Source organism: Hyaena hyaena, unplaced genomic scaffold (assembly GCF_003009895.1).
Source record: "Hyaena hyaena isolate Hyena2069 unplaced genomic scaffold, ASM300989v1 scaffold_121, whole genome shotgun sequence".
NCBI lineage: Eukaryota > Metazoa > Chordata > Mammalia > Carnivora > Hyaenidae > Hyaena > Hyaena hyaena.
Window position 1 is genome coordinate 2,099,415 of NW_024080753.1, and position 12,898 is coordinate 2,112,312.

General features: G+C 44.0%; 1 protein-coding gene across 1 annotated transcript in view; it reads left to right on the forward strand.

The window, feature by feature from the left end:
• SCN11A (sodium voltage-gated channel alpha subunit 11) overlaps nucleotides 1-12,898 on the forward strand; it is a 77,701-nt gene that overhangs the window by 36,032 nt on the left and 28,771 nt on the right. The window contains exons 15-17 of the mRNA XM_039237174.1: nucleotides 1,729-2,160; nucleotides 10,847-10,960; nucleotides 11,686-11,800. Of these exons, the coding sequence (XP_039093105.1) occupies nucleotides 1,729-2,160; nucleotides 10,847-10,960; nucleotides 11,686-11,800 (661 nt within the window). The remainder of the gene's footprint in view (nucleotides 1-1,728; nucleotides 2,161-10,846; nucleotides 10,961-11,685; nucleotides 11,801-12,898) is intronic.

The following is a 12,898-nucleotide window of genomic DNA, read 5'->3' on the forward strand; positions in this document are numbered from 1 at the left end:
GTAAGATTTCTTGTTCTTAAAAAAAAACAAAAAGGGATGGACTAAAAGAAAAACGGTTCTTTTACTTTCTCTGGGCCTTTTTATTAAAAACTGCTTCATCTTAGAACTGCAAACATCATCCAAGCAGGAGAAGAGCCAGCCTAACACAAAGTTAGCATCAGGAAGGTAGAGGGAAAAGGTGGAACAGGCCGATCTTCAAGTCATAATTGGACCCCTGTTTCATTTTTTTATTTTATTTTATTTTTTGAGAGAGAGAGAGAGAGAACACACGCATGTGTGCAAGCAGGGGAAGCACAGAGGGAAAGAGAGAGAATCCCAAGCTTGGGTTGGGGCTTGATCTCATAACTATGAGATCATGACCTGAGCTGAAATCAAGAGTCAGACGCTTAACCAGCTGAGCCCCTCAGGCCCCCCATCCCCCTGTTTTATTTTCAAGCGTCTTGTTATGTTACATTTTCTTACTGTGTAAGTTAAATCTATTACCTGCAGCTGAAAACATAGACATTATTAGCTAACTGGGTACCCAGTAAGGGTATGAAGAGATAGGAGACGAAACACAGGACATCTGAGCTCAAGGTCTTCAGAATCACGTTGGGGCTATCGTGCAAATATAATGAACCATCTGCACGAACACAGTAGCTTTATCTTATGACCTGATCAGCGGTTTCGAAAGACAGTAAGTGATACAAAAGTTCAGAAAAGCAGGGTATCACTGATGGGAGTGGGAAGGGAGTATTGACAAAGGATGTGTGGAAGAGACAGTGCTTGAGAAGGGTACTCAAGAGGTAAGGAGGGGGCGCCTGGGGGGCTCAGTCGGCTGAACGTCTGACCTCAGCTCAGGTCATGATCTCACGGTTCGTGAGTTAGAGCCCCACGTCACACTCGCTGCTCTCAGCGCAGAGACTGCTTCGAATCCACTGCCCCCCTCTAAAAAAATATATATATATATTTAAAAAAGAGGCAAGGAGGACATAGCAAATAGAGGAAGAGTTAAGCAGAGATCCACAGTTGGGAATCCTTGTGGTGAAGCTGAGGGAGAGTGACCGGACCCATTCAAGCTCACAAGATACTCCTCCCCAAAGGCCATGTATCTTTGAGTGGGTGACAGCTCCAAGGGAGCTTGAGGAGGTAAAGACGATGAATCGGGGGGTGCCTGCAGGAAGCTGACGAGATGATCTGCATTTAAAGTGACCCCTGCTTCAAGAGGAGGCTTGCGGATCTGATTCCGGCCCCTCCACTCCATCCCAGCACCTGGATGTTCAGGCAACAGGAACTAAAAAGCCTGCACAAGGCACATCCTCTCTCAGACGGTGCCACCGAGAGAGCCCCCCCCCCCCCCCCCCCCCCCCCCCCCCCCCCCCCCCGGCATGGACGTCAGACCCGGAGCCCTCTGGGCAATTCCAGGAACACCAAGGTCATGATTCGACTGCTTCCCAAGGAACACACGTGGCCACACGGCTCTGCTGGACCCTGGTCGGGGTTTGCAACACCTGTTGCTTGCGCGTAGACACGCTGGACTTGGCTTTCGCTTCGGCTTTTGACCTTGCTCTATTCCTCCATGTCTCTCCTCTTGTTCATTTCACAGATGAGCTTTCTCAGAGACAGAAGGACACAGAACTCTCATCTGACTTAGTTTTGGGTCTTCGGGGAGAAGTTGTTCGGGAAACCTACTGTATCTGTCCCTCTGCTAAACCTTCCCTTCTCCTTGTGTGGCCCCCCCCCCCCCAGGTACTCAACCTCTTCATTGCCTTGCTGCTCAATTCCTTCAGTAACGAGGAGAGGGATGGACACTTGGATGGAGAAGCCAAGAAAACCAAAGTCCAGTTAGCCCTGGATCGGTTCCACCGGGCTTTTTGCCTTGTATTACGTACTCTTGAGCATTTTTGTCACACGCGGTGCAGGAGACAGAACTTACCCCAGCACAAAGAGGTGTCCGGGCGCCCTGCCGCCGAAAGCAAAGACATCATTCCGCTGGTCACACAGATGAAGAAGGGCTCAGAGACCTGGGGGGACTTTGGCGGACTGACTTGTGCACCGAAGGCCTTGAGTGTGGAGCGTGATCGGACTTGGTTGGCCCCACTTGCAGAGGAAGAGGACGATTTTGAATCTTCTGGTGAGAACAAGGCACTGCGGGCCGCACGGCCTGAGGCTGGCAGACAGGTATGAAGGTTCGTTGGGTCGTGGGCAGGGGCCACGTGAAGGAGGGCTGCCCCGAGGGCCTGGCTGCCCGCCCTGCTCTGAGCGCCAGGCAGGGATAACGAGGGGGTAAAAGATGCAGGCTGCCCTTCCGTACCCGCGGGCACATCCTGGTGCGGGTGCTACTCACGGTCCCACACGTGCGGAGGTGGGGGGACGGCACAGGCGTCCGGGGGGAGCGAGATCGGAGCGGGCCAGGGCGACAGGGGAATCGAGTGACCTCGGTTGAGCCCTAGAAGAAGCACAGCGTTTGGATGAGCTGCAAGGTGGGAGGTGAGCCGCACAGCACAGAAAAGGAGATGGTGACGGGGACACAGTCTCTGGAGGGACCGGTCGGGGAGGAGACGAGGGGAGGAGGTTGGCAACTCGCGGCGGGGGGCTGGCGCCCTAAATAAGCAACTGCAGACGTCGCTCTGGACGCAGCAGGCTGTCTCTATTTTCCCGAGTTTTCCACAATGGTTGCAGCGTATCGCATTCCCACTAGAAGTAGTTCTATTCATTCTAATGGGTTTGTGGTGGCATCTCGCTGTGGTTTCAAGGCTTATTTCACTGATAAATAATGATATTGCATAGAATATCTTCATTGCCCTTCTTTATTTCTTATTATTGAGTTAGAAGAGTTTATTACATATTTTGATACAAGTCCGTTGGTATGTATAGTGCACCTATTTTCTCAGTGTCTGTGGTTCATCTTTTACTTTCTTCCTGGTATCTTTCAGTGAGCAGAAATTTTTAATTTTGATGAAGTATCATTGATCTGTATTATTCCTACGGTTCACAGTTTTTCTTTCCATTCTAAGAAATTTTTGTATAACCTAAAACTGGGAAGATTTTCCCATATGTTTGTTTTGAGAATTTTATAGGTTTAATTCTCAGGTTCAAGTCTATGATTCATTTCAAATTCTTTCTCTGTCTCTTTTTTTTTTTAATTTTTAAATTTTATTTATTTATTTTTAAATGGTTTTTATTTATTTCTGAGAGAGAGAGAGAGGGAGAGAGACAGAGCATGAGCAGGGGAGGGTCAGAGACAGAGGGAGACACAGAATCTGAAGCAGGCTCCAGGCTCTGAGCTGTCAGCACAGAGCCCAATGTATGGCGCGAACCCATGAACCGTGAGATCATGACCTGAGGTGAAGTCAGATGCTTAATTGACTGAGCCACCCAGGCGCCCTACATTTCAATTTATTTCTTGTGTATGATATGAGTTGAGTCACTTTTTTCCTGTACGTATAAGTGATTATAGTACCATATATTGAAAAGACTGTATCCTACTGAAGCAACTTGGTATCTTTGTTAAAAATCAAATTGGCTCCATCTATCTATCTAGCTTTTTTTCCTGGATTCTTTTTTTTTTTTTTAATGTTTTATTTATTTATAGGAGAGAGAGAGAGAGAGACAGCGTGAGCAGGGGAGGGTCAGAGAGAGAGGGAGTCACAGACTGAAGCAGGCTCCAGGCTCTGAGCTGGCAGTCAGCACAGAGCCCGACGCGGGGCTCGAACCCATGAACCGCGAGATCATGACCTAAGCGAAAGTCGGCCGCTTAACCAACTAAGCCACCCAGGCGCCCCTCCTGGATTCTTAATTCTGTTTGATTGATCTATAGTATCTATTTTATACCAGTACCACACTGTCTTAATTACTGTAGTTTTATAATAAATTTTTAAAGCAAGTTATGTAATTTTGTTATTTACCAATTTCTTTTTGGCTATTGTAGGTCCTTTCCATTTCTTTATGCAAGTTAGAATCAATGCGTTTCCATAAAAAAGATTGTTAGGATCTTGTTTGGCGCTGCACTGAATATTTGTAAATAATTGGTATTTTCATAACAGTGAGTCTTCTGATTTGTGAGCATGTATTTTTCTCTACCTATTTATTTATTTATTTATTTATTTTAAGATTTTTATTTATTTCTAGGAGAGAGAGAGAGAAAGATAACATGAGCAGGGGAGGGTCAGAGAGAGAGGGAGTCACAGACTGAAACAGGCTCCAGGCTCAGAGCTGGCAGTCAGCACAGAGCCCGACGCGGGGCTCGAACCCACGAACCGCGAGATCATGACCTAAGCGAAAGTCGGACGCTTAACCGACTAAGCCACCCAGGCGCCCCTCTCTACCTATTTAGATCTTCTTTAATTTTTATTAGCAATAAAATATAGTTTTCAGTCTTGACATACATGGTGAAATTTATCCCAAAGAAGTTAATATTTTTATGTTATTGTAAATGTAATATTTAAAATTTTAGTGTCCGAATGTTCGGTATTAGTACATAGAAATAAACAGGCTTTTGTATTTTGACTTTGTATCCTGCAGTGTTGGTAAACTGACTTATTAATTCTGACAGCTTCTTTGTGGTTTCCTTAGGATTTTCTATGCATATAATTAATCTGTAAATAAAAAAATTTTTTTCAATTTATATGGGCTTTTTTTTCTTGCCTTATGCCACTGGTTAGGACCTTTGGTATAATGTTGAATAGGAATCATGGGAGAGTATTCCTTGCCTTGCTCCCGATCTTAGAAACATAAAGTCTTTGGGGTGTCGGGTGCCTCAGTCGGTTAGGCGTCTGACTTCGGCTCATGTCATGATCTCACAGTTCGTGGGTTCGAGCCCCGCGTTGGGCTCTGTGCTGACAGCTACCTCAGAGCCTGAAGCCTGCTTCGGATTCTGTGTCTCCCTCTCTCTCTGACCCTCCCCTGCTCATACTGTCTCTCTCTCTCTCTCAAAAATAAATAAAACATTAAAAGAAATTTTAAAAAAGAAAGAAACATAAAGTCTTTTCCCAGTAAGTAAGATCTTAGTTGAGGAAGTTCCCTTCATTCTATGCTAGGAGGTTTTACTTTTCTTTTAAATTATGAATGGATATTGATTTTTCTGAAATGCTTTTCCCTTATTTATTAGGATAATCATTTTTAGCATTTATTTTGGATGCTAAATCACTTTATCCCTATTCAGTCATGGTATATTATTACACTTTTATATATATTTGCATCCAACTTGCTAGTATTTTGTTAAAGATTTTTCATCCCTGGGTTTTTCCTTTATAATGTGTCTGTCTGGTTTTGGTATCAGGTTAATATGAGCCTCATTAAATGAGTTGAGAGGCTTATTCCTCTTCTATTTCTCCCCCCCCCCTTAGTTTTATGAGATATAATTCGCATATAACATTGTATAAGTTTAAGGCATGCAACATGTTGATTAGATCCACTTCTGTATTATAATGTGATTACTACCATAGTGTTAGCTAACACCTTCATCATGTCCCATAATTATTCCTTTATTGTGGTAAGAATATTTAAAGTTTACTCTCTTAGCAACTCTCACGTATATACCACAGTATTATTAATCATAACCACAACACTGTACATTAGATCCTTATTCATCTTCTAACTGAAAGTTGGTATTTTTTGACCAACATTTCCCCACACCCCCTCTCCCCCAGCCTCTGTTAACTACCATTCTGTTCTCTGTCTCTGCAAATTTGTTTTTTTTTTAGATTTCACACTGAAGTGATACTGTGCCGTATTTGCCTTTCTCTGGCTTGTTTCACTTGAGCTTGATGTCCTCAGGGTCCATCTGAATATTATCAATTATAATTGAGGCTGTAACGTTGTGAGGAAAATTTTCAGTCATTACTGTTCCAAATATTTGTTCTGTTCTTTTCTCTCTTCTCCTTTTCGTATTCCCATTACATGTATGTTTCACTGATGTAGTTGCCCCACAGGTGTCGAGTATTCTGTCCCCCCCCCCATATTTTTTCTCTGTGTTTTTCAGGTTTGGAGGTGCTTACTGAGATCACCTCACGCTCAGAGATTCTTTCCTCAGCAATATCCAGTCTCCTAACGGGCTCATCATGACATTCTTTCTTTCTGTTACAATGTATTAGATCTCTAGCATTTTTTTTATCCTTTCTTAGAATTTCCATCTCTCTGTTGAGTTTGCCTTTGGGTTCTTGCATGCTGCCTACTCTATCCATTAGAGCCCTGAGTATTTTAATCATAGCTGTTTTAAATTCCTGGCCTGACAATTCCAACACTGCCGTATTGAGACTGATTCCAATGCTTTCCTGTCTCTTCAACTGATATTTTTGCCTTCTAGTTTGCCTTCTAGTTTCTTCTTCAGGGTCAGACATGATGTGCTGGGTAGATGGAAGTGCTCTGAATGGGCCTTTATTTATGTGTTGGTGAGGTCCTAGGGGGTTGAAGAAGCTCTGTGGTCCTATGGTTAGGTCTCAGTCTTTTAGTGAGCCCGTGCTCACAGCACTGGACTGTGACCAGTGCTTCTCAGTGTGGTAGAGTGAGCTGGAGTTGCGTGTCTCCCTCCCACTGGATGGAAACCTAGAGCTGGCTGGAGTTGGGTATTTCCCACCCCCAGGCCATTTAGGTCCTGATAAAACCCCCAGGTTAGGCTCTGGTTAATTAGTTCTTGGGGGAAGGCCTTTTTAAGAACGGAATGCTCTAGCATGTTTCAAAATGGTTCCTTTCAGAGGCGCCTGGGTGGCTCAGTCGGTTAAGCACCCAACTTCGGCTCAGGGCATGATCTCACGGTTCGTGAGTTCGAGCCCCACATCGGGCTCTGTGCTGCCAACTCGGAGCCGGGAGCCTGTTTCAGATTCTGTGTCTCCCTCTCTCTCTGACCCTCCCCTGCTCATGCTGTCTCCCTCTCTCAGAAATAAATAAAAAGCATTAAAAATTTTTTAAAACAAAATGGTTCCTTTTAGTCTCTCCCTGCTGGAAGCAAGTGTGGATTTTTCTCCCATGTTCACTGTGAACACCTGGTAGAGCTCTGAGAGGTCAAACTCACAATAGTGTTGGGGCTTCTGTTAATTGGGTTCCCTAGGACTTTAATCTCTTAGACTTATCCACACTGAGCCCCCAGCAGTTTGTCAATTATGGTTCATGTTTCCCTCCCCTGGGACTGATTCCCATGGGGGCTTTTGCTCCTGGGCTTCTGCTTTGGTAAATTGCATTAGCCTGTCTTTCTCTCCAATTTGGGGGAGGGGCAGCAATTTGCCCCAGACTCATTTCTCTTATGGATCTAAGAAGGGTTATTGCTTTTCCAGTTTGTTTAGCTTTTCACATGTTAGGATGGAGTGGGGACTTCCAGGCTTCTTATATGTCAGACCAGAAACTGGAAAAGAGAGAGACAGAATGTGAGCAGGTAAGGAACAGAGTGAGAGGGAGACACAGAATCTGAAACAGGCTCCAGGCTCTGAGCTGTCAGCACAGAGCCTGACGCGGGACTTGAACCCACAAACCGTGAGATCATGACCTGAGCTGAAGTCGGACACTCAACCGACTGAGCCCCCCAGGCGCCCCTCTGTGAGAAGCTTTTAAATGACACATTCAATCTATTTACTTTGTTACAGGGATTACAGGGCTACTCAGATTTTCTGTTTCTTCTTGCGTCTGTTTTGGTAGCTTTTCTATTTCTAGGAATATCTCCATTTTATTGAAGTTATCTAATTTGTTAACATACAGTTATGTGTTATTTCCTCAGAACCCTTTTAATTTCTGTAATTACAATATTTCCTTGGAAATCACAATATTTCCTTGGAATCCTTTTAATTTCTGTAAGGTTGTTGGCAATGTCCCCTCTTTTGTTCCTGATTTTAGCAATTTGATCTTTCATTTTCTCTTGATCGCTCTTGTTAAAGTTTTGTCAATTTTGTTGATCTTTTAAAATAATCAACTTTTGATTTTGTTGATTATGTTATGCGGAGAGTCACAGAGACCACCCGAGACCACTGAAGCCGAATTAAGGGAATCTTTATTACGGCCGGGGCCTCACAGAGTTAACACAGAAGTCTAAATGTGCGGCCCCAAGTCCAGGGACTTTGGGCTGTTTATAATGAGCAAGCGGGCAAGCGGGCGGCGCCGAAGCAGAACTGAGCGGTTATTGTAAAAAGGCTGCAGAGTAGCCCTTACCCTGGTGTCCAGGAAAACATCCGTTATTTTGAAGGCAAGGTTTAGGGTTTTGGGGAATTTCAAGGGAATAGCCATTATCTCGAGGACACAGCGTGCCAACTATGTTATAAATCACCATTTACAGGGAACATTAACTCTGCTTGGTTGGTTTTGTCCTGGTACCTAAGGGTCGTCACGTGGCCCGCCGGGCACCAGCCCAGAAGGTAGACTCTGGTGGCGATGGAAGGACTGAGACTAAGTTCCTGGGCGACAATCATATCTGTTATTTTATAATCTCTGCTTAAATACTTACTGTGTCCTTATTTATGCTTGTTTGAGTTAGTTTTCTCTTCCTCTTGCAGTGCCGTAAGGTGGAAAGTTAGGTTACTGATTTGAGATTTTTTTTTAGCTGGAGGTATTTACAGCCACGAAATTCCCTCTAAGTGCTACTTTAGCTACGTGCCTCCAACCAATTTTGGTACGTCATATGTTTGTTTCCATTTACCTTAAAGTGTTTTATACTTTAAGCCTTAAAGTCTAATTTCTTTTGTGATTTATTATTTGACTCCAAGTCATAGTGTTTGGTTGTTTAGGAATGTTTTGTTTAATTTCCACGTAGTCGTGACAAAGTGAGGCCCCTCCTCACTTCGGAGGGCACACCGTGGGGGCTGCAGGCGGTCACTGCTGGATGGCAGTAGGTGTCTCTTTGAGATCTCTTTCCATGATCGCTCTGTTAATCTGTCTGCCATATATGGCATCACACCCAGATTTTAGGCTCAACTAATTGCTAGTTTAGTTGCTCTATTGTTTTTGACAATACCACAGGGCATTAATTGCCCCGCAGTCTGTTCTAATTAAATTCAAGGCGGGTTTACTTACGGGGTCAGTCTTTGAGATTTGTTCTGACCCCAGGGAGATTCCTCTTAGCTGTCTCTTTCCAGGGTTCTCTGTGGTGAACTTGCTGACCTGTGGTTTAGTTTGTTGCTTTTAATGAAGCAGAGCTACCAGTCTCTTCTTATTTGCTTACCATCCAAATCTCCATTGTTTTAGAGAATGTCCTTAGGCTTGAACTTCCTCACATTGTTTCAGATGAAGTCCGTTCTTTTGTGAAGAGCTTCAAATCTCTCGGTTCTCCCAGAATGCCTCCTACTATAGACAAAATCTCTTAGCCACTAATGCAAGTGCTTGGAGGGGGTAAGAAAAGCTGGTGTCCACACCTCTGATAAGATACATATCCCTTCCTTGGAGGGCGGAGGATAGAGGGACCCTCATCTTGGCCACAGCTGCCTAAAGTAAGGCTTCCATCAAGCTGAGCTGGAAGGGGGGGGGGGGCAGAGGGGCAACCTTACCTCCGTTGCCCTGGACTCCCGCTGCTATTACTGAATTCCGAAGATATTTTTTGAATAGATGGTTCTTCATTTGCTGTACGCCCTTAGGGCAATTTCCAGAGACTCTAAATGATTTCTGAAAAATATTTTTCTCCACTTAGGCTTATTTCTCTGGAGAACGTGTCCATAGAGCTCCTTCCATTGCCATCCGGGAAGTGAACCCCTATAGACCTTTTTTATTAAATCCTAAACGTACCCATTTTAATGATGCTTCCAGATCATTATTTTCTTTCATTTTTTTCTCAAGTGAATTCACCTCCTGGTAGTTCATTTTTAGGGTTACTGATCTTGTTTGTCTCGTCCTGCGTTTTGGAGGCTTAGTTTAAAGTTTCATCTTTAGTGAGAGGATCTGTCAGTCTCTCTGCTAAGGTCTGTGATGCCTTGAATAGACGCTTCTAGGGCAGCCAGTGCAGAACCAAGTCTTCTACTGCCAACCTGGGACTCTTGTCTACGAGCCTCCCTGGGCGTATTTCAGGGCCAGCGGGTACCTTCCCCCACCTCTGCTTCTGCGGCCTTCCTTCCTTCTGCCTCCTGGATCTGCAGCCGTGGATGCTTGTAATTGCGAGCGTTGACGACGACTTGCGTTGGCTTTCTCTCCTAAGTGCAAGAACTTCAACCCAACCCATGGTTTTAAGCCTTGCACGTAGCCCTGGTTCCCTTCCTCCTATGGGGCGCTTTTCGTTGTTATCGTCTGCTACATGCTTTAAATGGTTACTACTTCTTATTTCTGTTCCCTGCCTGGTCCAGAGATATCTTTCCCTGTTTTTCGTGTGTGTGTGTGTGTGTGTGTGTGTGATATGTCCACTCACGTGTTCAAAAGGGAGAAGTGTCCTCACCTGAGGACATGACTTTGCACATCTTTCTTGAATATACCCGCAGGTCATCACGTGAAATTTACTTTTTATTTTTATGTAGTAATACGTTTTCATTTGTCTCTTTATGCCCTTTTCTGTTTCACTAAGCCAACATCTATTTTTATATTAGTATGTCAAATCATTATGGATTTTATTTTTAGTACATTCTGTATTATATTCTTTTTTTTTTTTTCAGGGATAAATACCGGTATCCCTTTTTAAAGAATTCACTAGTTAGCAATTAAATTGAAAGAATACAGTAAGTTTCACTTCTGAATTATTGGTGAATTTTGTACCCAAACCATCTTGTTTTGATTATATGACTTTTGAGTAAGTTTCATTACGTGTTTCCGATAGTGGTTTTCCCAGGATTATTTTATGTTGAGCTTCTCCAGGAGAGTTTTAAAAAGTAAGAAAGAGAGAGAGTAACATGTCATAACTCGAACTTGTTTTATCTCAAGCGAGATGTCCGGGAAGAATATTAATTCCGCTTGGGCTTCTCTGTGTCAGGCCTATGAACTCCATCCGGAGACCAAGAGGTCAACCAGCCCAGGGGCTCAAAGTGTGGAAATTGATGTGTTCTCTGAAGATGACATCTGTCTGTCCGTACAGAATCCCCGAAAGGTAATTTTCCGAGGGTGTTCCCAAGGGGAATGGGTGGCTTATCCATACGCGTTCTCCAAGGGAACCACTATGGCCATCAAGATTAGAATGTCAAGATTAATGCAGAACCAGAGGCCAGGATCAGATCTTAAGCACAGGTGTAGGCCAGGGCTTCTCAACCTCTCCACTCTGATGTTTGGGGCATGTTAGCTCCTCGTTGTGGTAGGTTGTTCTGTCTGTTGTCGGTCATTCAGCAACATTCGTGGCGTCTACCCACTGGATGCAAATAGTATCCCAGTTGTGAAATAAAAAGTGTCTTTACATGTTGTCAAAATGTCTCCTGAGGGACGAAATCAGTGAGAGCCATTAGTAGAGGCCTAGGAATTGAGAGAGCTGAAAGTTAGTCTCCGTGAAGTAGCCTTCACCTCACCACCCAGCCTCCCTATTTGGATCTAGGCAGTGTATGATTTGTAGGGAGGAAAGGGTTGAGACACTGTGTCTTCATATACCTTGTCTTTTTTCAGCCGGGGGAGAGCAGTTAGGAAATTCTCTCCTAATGTCAGGGCTAGTCAGAGCGCTTTTTAAAAACACTCAGTGAGAGGGACGCTTTCTAGAAACCCGTATACTTGGAATCTTTGTCTAACTCGCTTTATTCCTAAAACGTCACACACTAAGGTATTGGGTGCTCCCGTGGTGAGAGACAGTCCTGGTAAATGATTCCCCTTTTCCTTTGTTCTGATGTGCAGAAGTCGGACACCACCAGTGTTCTCTCAGAATGTAGCACCATTGACCCACAGGATCCTTTTGCGAGGGCACCTGAAATGGTTCCCAAAAAAGAACCAGAGAGATGTTTTCCCAAAGGTAAGTGCAGCATTCCCGCAACCGGTTCACAGCATATTCGGATGGAATTCTGTTATTCTCTGAAGCTCTGCGATTTTGATGGATGCCTTCTTTCTCCTTCTACCGAAGACAAAAGTGAAGAGAAGGCATCCATAGATTCTTGGGGCCATTATCAGATCCAGGCAAAGGAGCTTTCAGGAAATTCTTGATTTGGGTAGGCTCAACTAGCATAGGCTAACGACCAGGGTAGAGACCCCAGGAAACTTTCATAGAGAGCCCACTGGGCCAATATGTCTTCCACTTTCTATACCCCCCACTACCTCCACTGTCAGGGCAAAGATGAGGTGGTAGACCAAGGGAGCCTGACCAGGGTTGAATAGGGCCCTGCCAGACCCTCAGCACATCCCTCAAGACTTTTCTCTGGAGGAAGATAGCATTGTAGTTAGGAGCTTTGGCTCTGGAGCCAGACTGCCTGGGCTTAATTCTGGCCTCTCCGCTTACTAGCTGTGTGACTTGTTTAATTTACTTAGCCTCTCTGTGCCTCATTTATAAGATGGCTATGATAATAGTATCTACTGAAAAAGGGTATTATTAGTATTAAATGAGTGAATGTAAATTACCTAGAAGAGTATCTGGCACATAATAAGCTATCAATAAATACAGTCTTTCCTGATTCCTTGAGTAGATATAGTGGTTTGTTCCTATGTGCCTTTATTATTTCCTGTATTCATTGTGGATAATTTGTGTCTGTCTCTATTGTGAGGTCCTTAAAAATGTAGGCAGTGACTTAATAATCAATATTGTTTCTCTAGTGTGAGAGTGGAATCTTGCCCAGATTATGGGCTCAACAAAGATGATAGATGATAGATAGATGATAGATAGATAGATAGATAGATAGATAGATAGATAGATAGATAGAGACTTAAATGAATGGATGAATCTAAAAATTAAAAATTTCTCCATAAGTTCGACACTAGACTTGTCTCAGAAAGGACACCACGAATGGTTTCAAACATATTGCAGGCTGTTTGGCAGCCCCCAAACTGCCCACGGGGGCAGAAGTCGGGCTAGGAATATTTCACCGTTCTCCTGACTTACCTCTGGGCTGGTCCTTGAGGT